The 20,575-nt window shown below is 40.9% G+C and overlaps 1 protein-coding gene across 4 annotated transcripts in view; it reads right to left on the bottom strand.

Moving 5' to 3' along the window:
- The window catches only part of bcor (BCL6 corepressor), a 107,077-nt gene that overhangs the window by 51,625 nt on the left and 34,877 nt on the right, over nucleotides 1-20,575 (bottom strand). For 2 of the 4 annotated variants that reach the window (XM_057853461.1, XM_057853464.1), the window contains exons 2-5: nucleotides 15,793-15,874; nucleotides 12,656-15,682; nucleotides 2,290-2,346; nucleotides 1,560-1,737 (exon numbers count right to left, since the gene is read on the bottom strand). In XM_057853461.1, coding sequence (XP_057709444.1) covers nucleotides 1,560-1,737; nucleotides 2,290-2,346; nucleotides 12,656-15,682; nucleotides 15,793-15,795 — 3,265 coding nt within the window. In that variant the 5' untranslated portion in view covers nucleotides 15,796-15,874. Of the gene's footprint in view, nucleotides 1-1,559; nucleotides 1,738-2,289; nucleotides 2,347-12,655; nucleotides 15,683-15,792; nucleotides 15,875-20,575 lie in introns of those variants that run through there. The other 2 variants (XM_057853465.1, XM_057853462.1) reach the window with 2 other exon arrangements.

Genomic DNA, 20,575 nt, shown 5'->3' with positions numbered 1-20,575 from the left:
TGAGTTGAACATTGTCATTAGCCGGGTAATGACAAGCATGATGTTTACTATCGGGACGCAATGCGGTCCGTTCCTCATTGCGTCCCGAAGACCACGCGGCGCGCTGAGTGCGTTTTACTTCCGCTTTACTTGACATATTTCAATAATCGGAATTTGGATGTTTGTGAATCGTTCTCGAATCTTGCACGGCCGAATCGCGAATAATCTAAGAATCGGAAATTTCGCACACCTCCAGCTGCAACGATTAATCGATTAACTCGAGTAGAGCTGAAACGAATACTCGAGCAACTCGAGTTTAAAAACTGATCCAAGTAATTTTAGTCACCTTGAGTAATCGTTTAATTTTGACAGCTCTACGCATCACGTTTTGCTCGGACTACTTTTAATGCGGGACAACGCGCTGATGTCATGTGCGTAAAGGAAGAAGCAATAATAAATAAATAAAACTTACTGCAGCCGACAGCCGCTACAAACGACGCCGACGCTGCTAAAAACTAGCCCGCATGATGCTACTGTGGTAGCAGGTAGCGTCTGATACGTCTCTTGATGTTGATGTCTTCTGACAGCTCTTTCGACCGATCCATGATGCACATCAGACAATGCTTCTCATTAGAGCTGCAACGATTAATCGATTAACTCGAGTATTCGATTAGAAAAAAAAGATTCAAATTACATTTTGCGGCTTCGAGTATTCGTTTACATAAATGGCGTTGTAATGGTTTGTTTTGAAAGTGTTTGCATTTAGTTCTATTGAGTTGCGTGGATACACGGCCCTCTAGTCCACCTCATATCACATGACTGAATCCATCTGCTCCCTGTTAAGACCAACATAAGCTACGTTTTTGTTTGAGCTATTTTTTTAAATGCATTAGTAATTTAGTTACAGGTATATTTAGCCATTTTTGTGGGAATATGTGTCAGAGCCATTTAAGAGAATTGAAGAAAAATAAATAAATAAAGTTAGCATTTTATAGCATTTAAGCTAGCGGACTTTTGCAATGTAAGTTAGCCAACCTTTGTTTTGTTGTACATGGATCCTCATTTATTCTTTTTTTTTTTTTTTAATACTGTTTAAGGCTCGGTGCCGGTATTTTAAGTTCCTAACCCGATTACTCCATTAATCGAACTAAATAGTTCATCGATTAATCGACTACTAAAATAATCGATAGCTGCAGCCCTACTTCTCATCAAAACAATTTTTACCAGGTGTGTGTTTTATAGTGTGTAGAGCAGCTTTAAACCATGCATCAGTGATTGGGCACACACCTGACTTAAAATGTTTGGTAAAAATTGGTTTCAATTGCTTTTTCAGTCTTCTTAGACAGAGGGGTCGCTTACTATTTTTCCCAAGCAATCCTCATTATAATTTGAAAACCTACAAATGTTTGGGTGGTTTGAGTTAAAACAGACACTGTATTTTCCTCTGTGGGATTTTGACAAAGATCATATTTGATGGTGATTTTATGCAGAAATGTGAAGTGGAAGCGTTTCAAGCCTCTCAGAGAAGAAGTTTGAACACCCCCGATACGAGTGACCCGCACGTGCGTCCGCATACTCACCCTCTCTCTCCCCTTGCCGGGTGGCGTATTGGCCAAATTCCAAAGCTCGCTCTCGGCGTTGGCCCTCCGCCAGCTCCCGTCCCGCTGTCGGGGCAGACACGCAGACGTTGCCTCCGCCGCTACAGCCGCCGCCCTCCTTCTCCTTCAGCTCCAACTCCGAGAACCGCATCATGGCCCGCTGTGCGCGCACACACACACACGCACAAACAAGAGGGGGAAAAAAAACGCAGAGAAATCCCATGAAAACCACTCGTCTGGCCCAGCCACACACATTCTCCTCTCTTTAAGCCTCAATCTGGCCTCAACAGCTATTAAAGCAAAATTAATAAATAAATGTGCATTAGGGAAAAAAAAAAAAAAGAAATCACATGTTTATAGAAATGTTTAAAATAACAGAAAAAAACGCCAGGAAATTAAACCGACAAACAAGACAAAAAAAAGGGGGGGGAGGACAAGCATCGAGAGACACGGGTTAGACTACTGCAGCCGCTGTGAGTCCATGCGCGTTGGGCCTTAAAAGTCCTGGCATATCTTCCTTTTTCCTGGAATACAAACATGGCTAGGAAACATACATCTAAGCCCCGAGGCGGACGGGAAGAGGGTGGGGGGAAAAAAAGAGGGGGTAAAAGGAAGGAGTGCGAAAAAAGAAGAGTGTGCAGCGATACAGCGTATACAACAAGAAGACAGAGGCCATCAGCGGCAGATGTGATAAGAAATGTAAAGAACTGACCTCCCAGTTAGCTGCAGGTTGACTTATATTACTCCCCTCTCGTGATATGACTTCCATCTAAGCAATTAGAATGGGGGGGATGGGCTCAATATAACTGTCCATCATTTCAGTCTCGTATTTAATGTAAAGCTTTCTCCACCGTTTCTTGACACACATTCACAAAGGCAGTCCCACATAATGGCAAATAAAAAAATAATAAACCGCTGGGCACAAAACTATCAAATCATTTCTGAACGCTCAAAGGTCAACCAAAACAGGATGTTAGTTTTGGGGCCTGTCGCGTTTAATAGGCGATATATTCAGGGACGAATCTAGAAAAATACTGATGAGATGGCGAGAGGGGGCAGGATTTTTTTGACGGTAGCAAATATTTCTAGATGATATAATAAATACAGTACTAGAGGTCCGATATATGGACCCCCCCCCCCCCCAACATAGGCAACAAAACAACAAAAAATAAGCCGATTAAAAAAGATTTTGATCAGGCATCTGTGTGGGCAACTGTAACCTGACTGACGGTAGGACCACGGAAGGACCCTGCAGTAGCTTGAAGGCAGACTGCTACAGAAAGCTTCAGGCTTGCCTGTTTTGTAAATGTTGTATGATTTTTTTTTTTTTTTTTTAAATCTTGCATGAGAATACGCAATGTTGCTTTAGCCTTTTAAGATATTCACTGAGTGATCCTGTCACGCTACATGTAACTCTTAGCGTTAGCGTAGCATTCGCGTTAGCATTATAGGGTCCCCCCAGGATTGAGCAATCTAAATTCAAGACTTTTAAGACCTTTTTCAATGCCATTTCAACTGAAAATTAATACTTTTCTCGCACCCATGATTTAGATAATATTGAATTATATTGAAAAAATAAAGCACTGAACATCAAATTTAACCTTAATTACTAAGTGTTTTTGACAAAAGAATGCACATTTATTGAAGATACAAATAAAACACACTTAAATATAAGGTCTTTCAGAATTTTTTTCCCCAGGATAAAATGGATTTTACACTATTATTGTAAAGCAACTTCAGAAATTACATTTGCAATACAACAGGTTTCCCTTTTAAGAGGACCTAGTCAAGGTGGTAGGTAGGTGATTGTCAAGTTGGCCACCTTAACTGTAAAGTGCTTGCAATTGGCAGTGAAAGTTTAAAAAACAGCCACTAAATGGCAGTAGTTTACCATTAATTACCACAAAATAAAAAAGCTACACATGACCATTTCCCTTGGTAATTATTTTTTTCTAATCACATTACAAGAAGTATAAAAAACACATGTTAATCCTTTGTTAGCTATTGAAGACATTTCTTTAAATCAGATAGAGAAAATCCATACTCTTATTTAATCAAGAAAAACATTTAAATATACCAGAAGGTGTTTTACTATCACCTACATTACAATTTGCCTATCACCATTCCATGTTATTCAGATCAACGTTAGTACGTTACCCCGCACTCATTCCAATAATAGACAGTGTCAACCATGTTTTGTATCTGAGAGTGATGGTTAATCTACTACTCCGGTTTATCCATGCTAAGGCTAGTGCACCTGCCAATACCCCATTGAACATGGCTAACTCTTGAGTTAAAACTGCGAAATTGACATTCACTCGAAAGGCAAACCGTGCAGAAATACATTATTGCATGTAACACATTTTAATTGGAGAAATTGGCAACTTACTTTGAAATGTTAAGCAGGACCACTGCCTTCGCATGGCCCATAAACTGCGACCCAAAGTATCTGGATGCGACTTGGTCGCCGATCCAATAACTCACATGCTGGTCCAACTGTTTGGACTTGGTTGTCTTGTTGAGGCTTTCGTCGAACATAACAACTAAGGCATCTGAGCAGTTCCTTGCGTTAGCACACAGTACTGTGCGATTGCCTGCTGTTGATGCTAATGATGCTAACGCACGAGGTGCAGCGCATCGTAAAAATTCTACGCGTCATCTTGGATTTAAAAAAAAAACAAACAAAAAAACTTCGTCACGGATATAATTTAGGTTGCGCTGAGATGTTTTCTTGAAAATTAAAACCACTGTGAAAAAATTCCAGACTTACGACAGCTAATTTAATGCTTTTAATACCTTTAATAATGGAAAACTAAATTCAATGCTTTTTTAATACTTTTAACAACCCGCGGGTACCCTGCATTAGTTTTAGCATTGCGCGCATCCCCTTAAACGATAGGTGTCCAAACCTGTCCTCAAGGGCCGCTGTGGGTCCTGGTTTTTGCTCCTACCAATCGAGCACAGACAGTTTAACCAATGAAGTTTGTGCTAAAACAAGCAGTACCTGACTGCAGTCAATTGATTACACTTGCGAGACACCAGATTGGTGAAAAAATGTCGTCTTGTTTTGTAGGAATGAAATCCAGCACCCACTGCGGCCCTATGTGGAATAGTTTGGACACCACCGCCTTAAACTCTCACTTGCTTACATCTCGTCATGCCGTCTTGGTGGGTTTAATTTAGAGCTGAAACGAATACTCGAGCAACTCGAGTAACTCGAGTTTAAAAACTGATCCGAGTAATTTTATTCACCTCGAGTAATCGTTTATTTTGACAGCTCTAAGCATCACGTTTTGCTCTGACTACTTTTAACGCGGGACAACGCGCTAATTTCACGTGCGGAGAGGAAGAAGAGAAAAAAAAAAAAACTTACTGCAGCCGACAGCCGCTACAAACGACGCCGACGTTGCTAAATACTAGCCCGCACGATGCTCCGCTGATAGAAGGTAGCGTCTGTTGAGTCTCAGAGATCACATGTATGTTGAACTAGATGCGAAATGACAGACTCGGCTGCGTCTAGGCAGCGTTAGTAAACAGCCGCCATCTTAAAGCAGTAGAGCGCTAAGCGCTAATAAAGTGCGCTAAGCGCTAATAAATAAGATTAACGTTACTGTCACTACTAGCTCACGTAACTGAAGCCCTGCGGAGGGTTAGGTTTCTATTAATTATGACCACTGTCGATGCGTGGCTAACGTGTCTTACATACAGGCTTTAACATAACATAGCATTGTGGAGTGATGAGGGTGTAAAATAAAAACTTCATAATGCTAACTATCAATTTTAGCTCAGTAGTCATTGCTGGATAAAACACCAAGTAGCACTGGTCCCTAATGTGCTCCAATACAGCCTGTATGATACATTTATTTTGAACACTGCAAAAACTCAAAATACTATCAGGACTTACAGTTTAGACTAACTTAAAACTTAACTAGAACTTAAATAAAAATTCAATTGAAACACATGGGGGGAAAATCCTAACTTTTAAGTGATGTGTGCTAACAAGCGTAACGGCATTTTTAGGTAAAAATAAATAAATATATATATATATATATATATATAAAACAAGTATTTGATACACAGTCAATGGGAAAACCATTGGCAGTGTATCAAATACTTGTTCTCCCCACTGTGTGTGTGTGTGTGTGTGTGTGTGTGTGTGTGTGTGTGTGTGTGTGTGTGTGTGTGTGTATATATATATATATATATATATATACACACATACATACATATATACATACACATATACGCATATATATTTTTTAAATTATTAAATTTATTAGGATCATGGGGACCACTTGGGGAAAATATATACATACAGTACATCCTGTATATACATAATAAAAATATACAGTATTGTGCAAAAGTTTTAGGCAGGTGTCCTGCCTAAAACCTTTGCACAGTACTGTATATATATATATATATATATATATATTTTTTTTTAATAAGATCTCAAGGTTTTTTGAGTGAAAGCAGTGAATTAGTCTTTTTTTTTTTTTTTTATTCTAGTTACATCTGAGATGCAATTGTTGGCTGTTTTCAACAATATACATCGAAAATAAAGACATTGATTGACTGAAAATGGTTCAAGATTAGATAAAATGTCTTGTTTTCTCATGTATATTTATAATTGCTCTTCACCTAAAACTACATCCGATTACTCGATTAATCGATAGAATTTTCAGTCGATTACTCAATTACTAAAATATTTGATAGCTGCAGCTCTAGTTTAATTATTTGAAAATAGCGTTCCTATACTGGCCTCAAATATCTGCTTACAAAATCGGCTTTGGATATCGGCAATCGGTCGAATTTATTTTTAGATATCGGTATTTGACAATCCCATATCGGTCGACTTCTAATACATCATCGATTTTTTGGGGCCAATGATACGATATCCTGCGACAATTCGATTGAATACAAAATTATGAAGACATTTAACACAATCAGTTCCGATTTATCGGTTTAGATGTGTATGACAATTTTTGGGATCAAACATCAGGTTCTTTAAATAAAATATGTAACAAATTGGAATATATAACAAAAAGGCATATCGAAAGTATAATCAGTTTGTATTTTGATCAAACTATATTGATCCACATCAATAGTTACGACTAGAGGTGGGAATCTTTGGGCACCTAACGATTCTATTGCGATTCAGAGGCTCCGATTCGATTATAAATCGATTATTTACCGTGCGAATAATTGACTTATTACATATCGCGACAAGCTTAGTTGGTTTATGGCCGTAATGGAGGAAAAAATTGATAGCAACTAGGCATTAGCCTTTGGTTTTTCCCGCTAAACAAATTCAATTATCACACATCCAGAAATTGAGCGTTTGATAGCTTTGTGCCACAGCTGCGCATTGACAAGCATGACACCGACAAAACCACTGTTCACAAGGATGCCTTCAATAACACAGACAGACATTTGGGACACATTAACAAATCTGCCTCTGCGCCAGTGGATAACAAAGCATAGGGTTTGTTGGCTTTTTATTATTTGGAATGTTGGCGCATGGATGCAAACCACATGACAAGGGGGGGGGGGGGGAAACAGTAGCTAAATGTGTGCATGTGAGCGACAAATGTCAAGTGTGCTAATCAGGGTTGTGGAACCTAAGGGTTGTGGGCCAGCAATAGCATTTGATCCAGCCAGTCATACAATTGTAAAAACAAATTAAAGCTGCGAGCAGAGATGAATGGCGCTCCAACCCACAAGCACGTGAGCCGCACGCATATATAGAAGCACCAGACGAAAGAAAATCAAGAGCAACGGGAGCGTAGTGATTGCCGCTAAACATTTCTGCCGGGAGGGTGCCAATTAATCACTTCGGTGAGGGACCGACATTTCTCGCAAGTTTGATCGTGCCTTGACCTTGTGGAGTCGACTAATTGGAAGCCGTTGTTTTAACTGTCGCTAATTTAACAGTTGTTTTGTAGCAATGAGATAAAATCTGTTGGATTAGTTTGGTTGGAAACAGCTAAAATAATCCTAAAATGGCTGCTTCAAACCAAAATGGCTTCCAGTGTCTTGTTCGTGGTTCTACTCATGATAGAGGCGCGTACCAACCGTACATTTTCATAAGGATGAAAGGAAATTGTTGAGTTCTAAGGATGGGAAAGCCCCGAAAATATCGGCCCGATATATGGACTTTTTTCAAGTTCAACCAATAGATCGGCTAACCGATATATCAGGTTAATATGTGGACTTTTTTCAAGATCGGCCATCAGCCTATAAATAGCTGTTATAACACGATAACTTATGTTCACTGTTCACTTCTAAAGGTCGATATGTGGATTTTTTTTTTTGTTTTGTTACTATTGGCCGATATCTAGCAGATATAATAGAATAAGTTATGCTCACTGCTTGAGTGATTATCTTTACAGGTTGATCGATATATTAGCCGATATAACGGGCTAATATGTGGACTTTTTTCAAGATCGGCCATCAGCCCATACATGGCTGTTATAATAGGATAACTAACATTCATGTTTGGGTGATTAGCTTTTTAAAGGTCAACGTACATATTGACCCGATATATCGATATATCAGTCAATATGTGGACTTTTTTTTCAAGACGGGCATCAGCCAATAAATAGCTGTTATAACAGGCTAACTTACAGTATGTCGACTGTTTTTTCTTCTAAAGATCAACCGATGTATCGGCCGATATATGGATTTTTATTTTTATTTTTTTTTACAATTGGCCGATATCTAGCAGATATAATAGAATAAGTTATGCTCTCAACTTGGGTGATTATCTTCTAAAGGTCAACCGATACATTAGCTCGATATATTGGCTAGCTTATATATCGGGTAAATATGTGGACTTTTTTCAAGATCAGGCATCAGCCAATAAATAGCTGTTATAACAGGATAACTTACTGTATATTGACTGCTCTTTCTTCTAAATGTCAAACGATATATCGGCCGATATGTGAATTTTTATTTTTTTACGATTGGCCAATATCTAGCAGATATAATAGAACAAGTTATGCTCACAACTTGGGTGATTATCTTCTAAAGGTCAACCGATACATTAGCTCGATATATTGGCTAGCTGATATATCGGGTAAATATGTGGACTTTTTTCAAGATCGGCCATCAGCCAATAAATAGCTGGTATAACAGGATAACTTATGTTCACTGTTAGGGTAATTATCGTTTTTCTTAATGGTCAGCCGATATATCGTCTTGCTGATATATCAGCTGGTATGTGGATTTTTACTTTTTTTTTTACGATCGGCCGATATCTAACAGATATAATAGAATAACTTATGCTCACTGCTTGGGTGATTATCTTCTAAAGGTAGACCGATATATTGGCTATACATGTCTGTTGTAATAGGATAACTTATGTTCACTGTTTGGGTGATTAGCTTCTAAAGGTCAACATACACATTGACACGATATATTGGCTAGCCAATATATCTGTCAATATGTGGACTTTTTTCAAGATCGGCTATCAGCCAATAAATAGCTTTTAATACAGGATACCTTATGTTCACTGTTTGGGTGATTATCTTTCTTCTAAAGGTGAACCGATTTATCGGCCGATACTATGTATGTTTTTTTTTTCTTTTTAAGATTGGCCGATACCTAGCAAATATATTAGAACAACTTCTGTTCACCATTTGGGTGACGATCTTTCTTATAAATTCGACGGCTGATATATAGAGTTTGTTTTTAAGATATGAGCCGATATACTGTTATGGTCACGGTTTGGGTGATGATCTTTGTTAATTCTGATTTTGCACCACCTAGTGGCCATTGTTTCAAAAGGATGTAGCAACATACAAATTTAACTTAGAATCTCCAACATTTATATAATGAAAAAATGACCCAAAAAATTATATCGCACTAACATATCAGCTTTGTACATCGGCAACCGACTTTCCCCCCCCCCCCTTCTCTTTTTTTTCAATTTTTTTTTTTTTTATGGGTATCGGCACCAGCCTTTGGAAATCCTACACTGGTCGACCTCTAGTTCCAACTCATGGTGTGATCTATGTGGAAGTAATTTGAACAAGAGAAAAAAAAGCAGCGAGTTAGGGACGGAGGATCTTTTTAGCCAAAAGAGGCACAGGAGAATGATGACCTTGGACAGCAATCAGGCAGGCAGGGCAGCACAGCGGGTTGGCGGGTAGCGACTACGGGCGGGGGGAGGGACTAGCCAAACAGGAAAGCCCAGTGAGGGCAGCTGTTCGTTCTTAAACACGCACGACAAGCCCTTCACTGCCCCTCACCTTGGGGTTAAGCATAGCCGGCGGCAGTTGTGCAGCGCGAAGCCCGGCCGGATTCATGCTCGGGAAAAACGATGCGGCGCTATCGGCTGTGCCAAACACGCGTTCTCGCCCCGGGGCGCTCGCACAAGGACAAGCGCGTCCGGACCGAACGGAGAATAACCTTTTGCAAATGCGTGCTCGCTAATCAACATACAGACATGGCGGGCCTGGTTAACCTTTGAACCGCCATTCCTGATAGAGGGCGTCGAATGGCCTTGCGCACGCTGACTAAGATGGTGATAAACTAAAAAGGAGGGGGAAGGTCAAGCCTGCTGCCAGGACGGTAGCATGACAGCGAGGGGATTAGTCTTGCGCAGTGCTGGAAAAGCAGTTTGCCAGTCACATGCAAGATTGGTTCCAGAAGGAGTTGGGGGAATTTTGGCATGGGAATAAAGAGTTTACTCCGATGTTTTTGAAGTACAGCGGAACCACTAAAGTCCAACGTACCGTCGTGGATAAATACACCCAAAAAGAACATTAGCAAAAGAAGACTATACATTGGAAGTCAGGTCAAGTAAGCGGACTTCAAAGCAGTCAGACTTCACAGCATCCACACGTCCTTCTATATTACCAATGTTTGAAAGTTCAGTGCGCTTGTTTTCTTTGTACTCGTGTCACAATTTAAAAAATGAACTAGTAAGCCACATCTATGGTGATAAACAGCATTGTGTGATTGTTTTTACATGTTCATTTTAACATATAATGTGGACACTTTGACCCTTGGACAGATTAATTGCATTCGTTTCCAGTTTCAGAACCTTAGGATTGGGTTCAACCATAGACTCCACCATCAGTTGACAAGATTGAAATCTTCCCGAAGGCAGAACGTCGAGTTGGCTTTCACTATGATAAACTCAAACACATGCAGCGTTCCAACGCCGGATTTAGGAGGAAATTGGACGAAGGTTTTACTGCATAGAAGCAGGCAGGAGTGTCTCAAGAGTGATTTGGTCGATGATTCAAGGTAATTATTATATTAAATAGGACCATGCATGGACTTTGAAATGTTGTGAAAAAAATGAAATGGAAAAAATTACTGTAACTTTAGTTTACGTAAATATTTCAAGCTAAACGATAACTGCCCGTTTTTTGCTTTTAACCAAGAATTTAGACTGTTTTACGGATCTATAGAAATTCCAAAATTTAAGCATTTATTTACAAGAATTTTCTACTTAAAAAGCTCTTTGTTTCGTGACGGCAGCCATATTGGATTACACAATATCGTAACTTTAGCCTGAAATATGTAAAATTAACAATAATTGCCCGTTTAGTTTTTTGCTTTTGACCAAAAATCTAGACTGTTTTACATTCATATCTATAGAAATTCCAGGATTTACGCATTTATTTACAAGAATTTTCAACTTAAAAAGCTCTTTGTTTTGTGGCGGCCACCATGTTGGATTACACAATATTGTAACTTTTGCTTGAAACATTTACACCTGCTTTTGCTTTTAATCAAGAATCTAGACTGTTTTTCGTTAATATCTATAAAAAAATCTGTGATTTAAGCATTTATTTACAAGAATTTGCAACTTAAAAAGCTGTTTCGTGATGGCCACCACGTTGGATAACACAATAGTGTAACTTTAGCTTGAAATATTTACGTAAAATGAATGCTAACGGCCCGTTTTTTTTCTTTTAACCAAGAATCTAGACTGTTTTACATTCATATTTATAGAAATTTTGGGATTTACACATTTATTTACAAGGATTTTCAACTAGAATAGCTGTTTCATGACGGCTGCTATGTTGGATTACACAATAGCGTAACTTTAGCTTGAAATATTTATATAAAATGAACGATAACTGCTCGTTTTTTGCTTTTAACCAAGAATATAAACTATTTCACCTTAATAGCTATAGAAATTCAGGGATTTATGCATTTATTTATAAGAATTTTTAACTTAAAAAGCTCCGCTTAGTGACGTTCGCCATGTTGGACTACATAATACCTTAACTTTAGCTTGAAATATTTACGTAAATGATAACTGCCCGTTTTTTTTTTTTTTTTCTTTGCTTTTAACCAAGAATCGAGACTTTTACGTTCATATCAATAGAAATTCTGAGATTTAAGCACTTATTTACATGAATTTTCAACACAAAAATATCTTTATTTTGTGACAGCCGCCAAGTTGGATTTTGTCTCTCTACACAATAGCGGAATTCAACCTAAATAAGTAGTGATTGCATATAGAAAAATGCAAATGTTGCTTTGGTTGAGTAAAATTAAGATAATTCTGCATGCTTTCCTCAAGTACTAGGCTTTTGATGTGAAAATTGAGTGATGAGCTGTTGAAAACTTGTAAATTAAAAAAAAAAAAATAGGTTGCTATTTTGGGCAAAAACATATGTTAAATATTGCTATTGATCCTGAAAATATAGGCGATTATCTCTGCATTTGGTGATTTTTGTGCATCTAGCGTAAAATTTGATAATTTTATAGCCATTTTAAGTTTTGTTTTCTTTCAGTATACAAAAAAATAATTGGGATTTTTATAGGGGATAACAATTTTTTGATCCCGCTGCTCATGGAGACTCATATTTCTAAGGGAGGTGCCTGTTTTGGTTTTCGGTCGCTAGCGGCTTTGGTTTTGAAAACATATGAATTTTAAGTTTTCTAAAATAGGCCCCCTACGGATCGGCCCCGAGCTCCGTCAACTGAGAGTGAAGTCTATGGTTCAACCTTAGGGGTTCCACTGTACAAAATATCTGAGGCTCATATCTTGAATTGACCGACATCCGCTGCACTGTTCACTTATACAAACACAGACAAATGTTAACTGATCTTACCTGCAGAGCTCTCTGCTCACGGCTCAGCTTGCTGGAGTCTGCGTACAGCTCGGTGGTAACGCACTTAAAGCGGTCGCCGACGTAGCCCGAGGAGTTAGCGATTCTCTTGGCCAGGCTAGAACGGCGGGAGCCCTTTGCGTTCTGGCCATCGTCATCGTCCTCGTCTTCACCCTCTCCTTGAGACTCTCCCAAATCCACCAAGCTGTCTTCCATTTCGGCATCTCTGCACGTCAACGCGTCCCGGTTGGCCTCCTTGGCCATAACTGTGCAATTTGGAGTGAAGTGAGGAGTCCTGCTGTCCCGTTCCTTTTTGTCCTTGCCAGAGCTACGCTCGCCGGACGTCCGGGCGCAACGCAAAGTGCTCTGGTCGTCATCTGCGGGGTCCGGGCTGGGGCACTGTTCCTCCGAGGAGTCTTCCTCTTCTTCTCGCTTCCCCTGATCGTTTGGTGTCCCTCCAGGACAACCCGCATCCTGAACCTTTGGCTTGCCGTAGGGAGTTTCCTGCGGTCCGTCTACGGGATGAGCCTTCTGTGCGGGGCTGTGTCCGGAGAGACTGTGAAACGGAAGGTGAAATGTTGCCTCGTACTCCGCCCTGGTTTTGTTTTGGTTGCTAGGGTAACGTTCGTTTTGGTCAAAAGCTGAGGATTCACCAGAGGGTGCTTTCTGGACTGTTGGAGTAGACTCTGCATCAGTGTCGGAGTGGACCAGGTCAATGCATTCGATCTTTTCTCGGTAAGCTACAGACGGTGAACTTGTTTTAGCTTGACTGGCGCTTTGTCCCTGTGCTATTGCTTCTTTATTGGCCTTTATTTGGCTCCCTTCTCGCATGTCCTTCTTCTCTCTTTCCTCAAAAGAACTCCTTGTTTTCTCGTGTCCCCGAGGTTTCAGGCTGCTATCCCCCTTTTCCGAGAGCTTCTCAGAGTGAGGTTGCATCAGTGGGTGGGACATCTCCTGTGAATTATATGCAAGGTATTCCCCTCCTGAACCAGGTGGGAGATTGTGGTAAGGTAAAGGGGGTTTGGTTGCCAGATGTGTTGGGTAGAGGCTATTGCTGCCCAGCAACATCGGGTGAGGGTAGACTGGACCTTTTCCTGCGATCGGCAGGGAGTGAAGTGCCATGCTGTCAGGGATGGGGTAGTGCAGATATCTATTGGCGTAGGCCAAACTGTGGGTTAGGTATGCATCGCTTTGAGGAAGGTAAAGGGGGCCAGCTGGGTGACCGTTCTCCAACAAAGGCCTTTTGTACGACGAAGCTTCTGGAATCGCTTCGGTTCTCTTGACATTCTTCTCCGCTCCCTCTCTGTGGTGGCCCATGACAGGTACGTGATCCGATTGCAGAGGGCTGTGTTTGGACCAATCCCCGTTTGATTTGGGAGAAAGACCTCTAGTTGTGATGAAAGAGGAGTCCGAAGAAACAGAGTTGGGCTCGCTAATCCTCGGACAGGACGAGCTCCGAGGCTGAGGGAGCACTCTTTCCAGATTTTTGTGTTTTATGACAGAGGGGGAGGAACCTTTGGCCTGTGAGGACCCCAGATCTACATTAGGTCTGGGAGATGGGGATAAGCCTGGAGCGTGCTGAGTTTGAGAGGGAGACTGGCTGGGTACTACCCAAGAGGAGTGTAAAGTGCTGATCATCTCTGGTCTCTCCGAGACCTTTGACGAAGTGCTGTTTACCACAGAGTGAGGGTGGGAGGAGGGGGAGAGGGATAGATTCTCTTTTAGGAGTTCTCCACTTGGCGGAAGTCCATAACGTGCACCTGGAGCAATGGTGTCCATCTTAATCGGAAAACCGTTAGGTAGTCCGAACTCCAGTATTCTTCCAGACAAATCCAACGGCTTCTCACCCGATTCTTTGGTTGCTTGGGGTGGGTGAGCGGACTTTGAGGGTGACCTGCTAGGTCTCCTTTCAGCACCTGGCGCACCGTCCCTCGGCCGCGGCCGGGCCGGAGAGGGCTGCTCTGACGCTATGCTGCTGACGGATAACAGATGAGAAATAGGCTGCGTGGCAGGAGATGAAGATATCGAAGCCGACGAGACGGGAGGTTGTCCCATTCTAGCGACTGGCCTTTGTAAATCCAGTGAATTGTCAATGAGAGTTTGCGAGAGGCGAGTGGACGCGTGAGGTGAGGAGTCAGTAGGCAGACTATTATTTCCACCGCTGGTAGCACTCGTGCTTGTACTACCGGTGCTATTGCTGCCAGTCCTAGACGGAGGTCTGCTTGGTCGACCGCTCCTGTTAGGCGATCGCTCCCTGTCGATCGCAGACGGATGATGCTGAGGAAGAGGGGAAGGTTGGTGAAGCTGTTGTACAAATGGCGGCCCGACTCCAAGGCCCTTGTCCTGGCAATGCACAAGTGATGTGGGTGCCACTGAGACCGGTGGAATCCTCATTTGGGGTGCCACCAAGGGAGAGGACATAGCAGGAGGTGGGTAAGTGGGCATGTAGTACAGCCTTTCGGCAGCAGAAGTCACTGCGACAGGGTTGACGGTTCCACCTTGGGGTCCGCAAAGAGAAGGGTAGGCCAGATGCTGGGGAAGGTAGGGGTTGGGTTGGCTGAGCAACGAAGCTTTATACATGTTTAGCGCATACTTGGATGAGTCTATAAAGGGATACATGCTCGCCTCTGGATAGGGGTTGAGCCAAGGCAGACGAAGGTAGCTGCTGCCGGTCCCGGCCAAGCCCATTTCAGGAGCTTTTTCCCCAGGTGCCAGCCTTCGCTCCAAGCTTAAACTTTCCGCTCCAGGAATCAGCACCGGTTTGTGGAGATTAGGAGGAATGCCCTTATAGAGGCCCAGGTATCCATTAGTGGCTTTACGACTGTCCAGAGAGCCATCTGGCTTGTAGACAAGCTCAGGTAGACCATCCCGATTGTAGCCTAACGGGAGAACTCCCGCCTCTCGATTCTTTTCCGCCTGCAGCGTTCGGATTCCTGGATACACAACGCCGCCGTGGAGGCGGAGACCGTCGTGAATCAGGGTGCCTCGGTCCAGCCCCATAGCTGCCAGGGGCGTCAGTCTAGCATCCACCTTTAGGAAAGATCAGAAAATAAAATTTCTTGTAGATAAGGAAAAAATCTCACTCCCCTCCCATCTCTGAGATGTGAGAACGAGTGGAAAGTATAAGCTCATAGACTTACCATGTTTTGTGTGATGTGGTTCCCTTGTCTTAGTTCCAGATTGCTTTGAGTCGCAGCATTGACATCACGAACAGAAGTAGCCCTGTAGAGATGAGCAAGAATATAGCACTAAGTGTCTCTTACTCTGTTGTATTCCAACGACCCGTTGTTCTAGAAACATCCGCTTATGGAATTTCCAAAGTCAAAGGGCTAAGCGCCATTGTACTTTTTGCACTGGGGCATGAGTGCCAATCACTGATCATAATCACTTTGTACTTCTAAAGCAGTGGTTCTTAATCTGGGTTTGGTGAGTAAGTTTAAGGGGTTTGCAGACACACAGGACCCTATTTTCGTCATGGACTAAATCCAGGAAAATATGTGTTTTAGACCAGGTTTTGCTTCCAGTTTACATGCTTTATTCCATTTATTTCAATTGGTAGCCCTCTATCTCAGGGGTGTCAAACTCATTTTGGGTCATAGGTCACATTTAAAGTAGTGCAACAAGTTAATTCTGCGTCAACTCCGCGTCATTTTATGATAGATTAGAAAGAAAGCTTCGAATTTTGCTGCTTCCAGGATTCGTTTAATTAGAGGGGCATTGTAATGGTTTGGTTTGAAAGTGTTTGCATTTCGTTTTATTGATTAGGGCGGACACACTGCCCTCTGGTGGCAACAGTGAACATGACACAACACATTTAATATGGCTGAATCCAGCTGCTCCCTGTTAAGACCAACATAAATGGTAAAAATGGTAAATGGACAATACTTATATAGCGCATTTATCTACGTGGTTACCATGCCCAAAGCGCTTTAGATTAGCACACATCTATTTACCCTTCTACGCACACATTCACACACACCAATGGTGCCTTGCCCAAGGGCACTTCGACAGTGGCAGGAATCGAACCGCCATCCCTTCGGTCCCAGGACAACTCCAGCTGCCAACTGCGCCACAGCCGCCCGTGCATGCTAAATTTTTGTTTGAGCTAATCTGTATTTTTTAATCCGTAACTTAGTTTATAGGTATATTTAGCCGTTTTTTTTTTTTTGGTTAGTTTTTTTTTTTTGGGTGGAAATATGTGTTTGAATTATTAGTTAAGAGCATTGTAAGAAAAAAAATAAATGTTAGCATTTTATAGTATTTAAGAAAGCAGACTTTTGCTATGCAAGTTAGCCAATCGTTCTTTTGTTGTGCTTAGATCCTCATTCATTTATTTAAAATTATTTGCGTTTAGCTTTATTGATTAGGGTGGATACACTGCCCTCTAATGGCAACAGTAATCATGACATAATTTATTTCACATGGCTGAATTCAGCAGCTCCCTGTTAAGACCAACATAAGCTAAGTTTGTAAGTTTTTTTTATGCATTTGTTATTTAGTTTATGGGTTTATTTAGCCAATTTTTTTGTGGGAATATATCTTTGAATGATTTGTTAAAAGAATAATATTTAAAAAGTTAGCATTTTAATAGAATTTAAGCTAGCAGACTTTTGCTATACAAGTATATAATTGTTCTCTTTTTGTACTTAGATCCTCATTTATTTATTTTTTATACCGTTTGAGGCTGAGCGCAGGTATTTTTAAATGAAAGTGCAATTTTGCATAGTTTGAAGAAACACTCAGGAATTTTATTTTGTATTCGCATTTAATGCTCTTTTGAAAGTGCAATCTTAGTATGCCTTTGTTTTACATCTCCTAAAATTTATTCTGCAACGCATCATATGTTCTTAATCTGATTACTCCATTATTCAAACTAAATAGTTGATAGATTAATCGACTACTAAAATAATCGATAGCTGCAGCCCTAGTTCAATCCATTACGACTGGGAGGGGGCGAATGTACCAAACTGAGCCGAGCGCAGAAGCGCCCGCACTCGATCACATATATCACAAATCTGCCGTTTTACGGTGCCGACGTCATAATAAAAGCATGTGATTTTTGTATGTACAATATGAATAAGCTATAACATGCCTGGCTGCTTTTATACTTTTATTTATTCATTTTTAAACAAGCTCAGCTCGGTTGAAAACCACAAGTACAGCTCCTTTCCGATCCATCGGGAACACTTAGCGCTGCGCAGAACACATGCACCCTGTTCCCCCCCTGCCGACCCCCATCTTGACCACCCCTGTGGGACGCAGGCACATAGCAGAACCGCCGCCATTCAGACACGTTCGCCACACACTGGTTTTCGCTGGCCTCTCTGACCCTCACTATGGGCTGCCTCAGCCCAGCGAGCGGCCCAGATTATACATCAGAGACGGCTTCCGCGCTGGACCATTTACCGCCCGTCGACACCGTAGCGCAGATGGGCTAGCGCGCACGTGTAAAAGCAGAGGTGCAAACAGAACAGCAAATGAAAGACATTTGGTGTGAAAAAAAAAATGAATTTGGTCGGTGCAGATTGTTTAAGCTTGGGCGAGAGTGAAAAAAAGGAATTTGATTGCTTGTGAAATAACCTTTTTATCTAGTATTAATTGTCTGTTAAATTGATCAGCCGCTATTATTCATTTCAATGGTTAAGGAAATTCTAATTGGCCTTCAACTTTCAAATGATGGGCCCTTTTATGCGATGGCGTCATGATGCTTGAGATAGAAGATTCACGGAATGATGAATTTCAACTTGTTTGTTAAAGTATTCAAAATTCCCTGCAGAACCAGAAAATAAATTTATGAAACTCAATGTGGAACACAGGGTAGAATATTTCTGATTAAACCAGAACTTAGCATACCGCTGCTTATTAAATATAGATTCAGAGGTGAGTGGAGTAGCCAAAAAATTGGATTTACCGTAATTTTGGGATTATTTGCCACTACTTTTTTCCTTCATTTTGAATCCTGTGGCTTATAGTCCAGTGTGGCTTATTTGTTGATTTATTTGGGTTAATAGGTAACTCTTTATTTGACAGCGGCGTCATAAGACTGTCATAACTATGACATAACACTATCATGGGCATTACAGAATGCTTATCACAGATGTCATTAAGTGTCATCCGGCAAATGATGTCACTAACTCCATTAATGTCCATCTTGGATCTTTTACATCCATTCAAAAGTGAGATCATTTGCAGGATAACATTAAATGACATCCGTTATAAGCATTCTAATGCTCATGACGGTGTCATGTCATAATTATGATTGTCTTATGACAGTCTTATGGCGCCACAGTCAAATAAAGTGTTACCAAATACCATAACTAGCAATTAATGAAACAACTGGAACAGTAACTGAAGAAATAATTAGCACAGAACATGAATTTTGATTGTTATTTACATCTGTTGCAATGCAATGCATGCTCGGAGGCATGTTGGAAGACAACAGTGTTGACAGCAGGTGGCAGCAAAGGTTAACCTTTCCCCCAAGGGAGCAGTGATGGTCAAATGAAGCAATGCTTCATGGTGGTTCAATTGGTTCTTATGATGCCGCTGTCAAATAAAGTATTACCGGTTATTATCTTTTGGTGTAAATATCCCATAATACAGTGAGGACGGCTGCGGCTTATAGTCCAGTGCGGCTTATCTATGAACAAATGGCGTTTTCGTGCCAAATTTGGTGGGTGGTGGCTTATATTACTTATTAAATTGCGGAATGCAAGTAAAAGTCATCCAAAAAAATTGACTCCGTACAAGTAAAAAAAAAAAAGTATTCGTGTAAAGAATACTCAAGTAATGAGTAACATTGTGAGTTACTGTTTACAAAGTCTGATTCTGTAAAAACAATGGTATATTTTCTCAGCACATCATCTATATGAAATATTGTTATTATTATATCTTACTAAAATCTATGACATGACTATATTAGGCCACAAAAAAAATCGCATAAATCTACAGAAATGAAACATCACCTGTCCAAAGAAAAATTTGTGCCCTCTTGTGGTGAAAAAAAAACCTACAATGAAATTAAAACGATCATACGTTCGTTTTTCCGTGGTCTATCTGTGCCAAATCTAAACTAGGAGAGAGGCTGAATTCCACCATGTAGACACCCCCGCTCCATATCGAGTGAGAATGTTCGAACACGGCGGCGGTATCGTAGGACTGCAAGCTTGTGTGTGGTCGTGTGGCTGTATTTTTAGATCTAATTGGTATAATGGAGTCATGTGATTATTATTACGACATCTCATGAAACTGGTAGTCATTGTGGGCATCTCTGGCAAAAATATAATTTCACATGAAAAATAAAGACGAAAAATGTAATGACTAGAGATGCCCTGATAGATTCCGGTGCTAAAATACGCTAAGTCACCTGATTATGAGAACCTGCCGATAGAGAGTCCCGTTCCGATACTGAATTTTTTTAGGGGAACAATAACTACAAACATGTCCCTATCCGTCAAATAGATAATTTTTGTACAGCGCTTTAAAGAACGATTGAACACAGCGGCGTGATCGTAGGACATGTTGGACTGCACACTTGTGTGTGGTGATATGGCTGTATTTTTACATCTAATTTGTACAATAGAGTCATTCGATTACTGTTGCGACGCCTCACGAAACTGGTAGAGTCACTTAGGGCATCTCTGGCAAAAATAAAGTAAAATTCAACATACAAAATAAAGACTAAAAATGTAACAATTTGGCATGTCCCGAATGCATATTTTAGCACCAGAATCACCTGATTCAGAATCTGCTGATACCAAGTCCCGATCTGATACCGAATTTTTTGGGGGGGGATCAACAACTTCAAAGATGTCACTCTCCATCAAATAGTATAGTTTATTTTTTACAGCGCTTTAAAGAATGATTGAACACAGCGTCGTGATCGTAGGACTTGTAGGACTGCAAGCTTGTGCGTGGTCTTGT

The sequence above is a fragment of the Corythoichthys intestinalis genome, chromosome 12 (genome assembly GCF_030265065.1).
Source record: "Corythoichthys intestinalis isolate RoL2023-P3 chromosome 12, ASM3026506v1, whole genome shotgun sequence".
Taxonomy (NCBI): Eukaryota; Metazoa; Chordata; class Actinopteri; order Syngnathiformes; family Syngnathidae; genus Corythoichthys; species Corythoichthys intestinalis.
The sequence above is the reverse complement of the archived record's forward strand: the minus strand, read 5'-3'. Positions and strand labels throughout refer to the sequence as shown.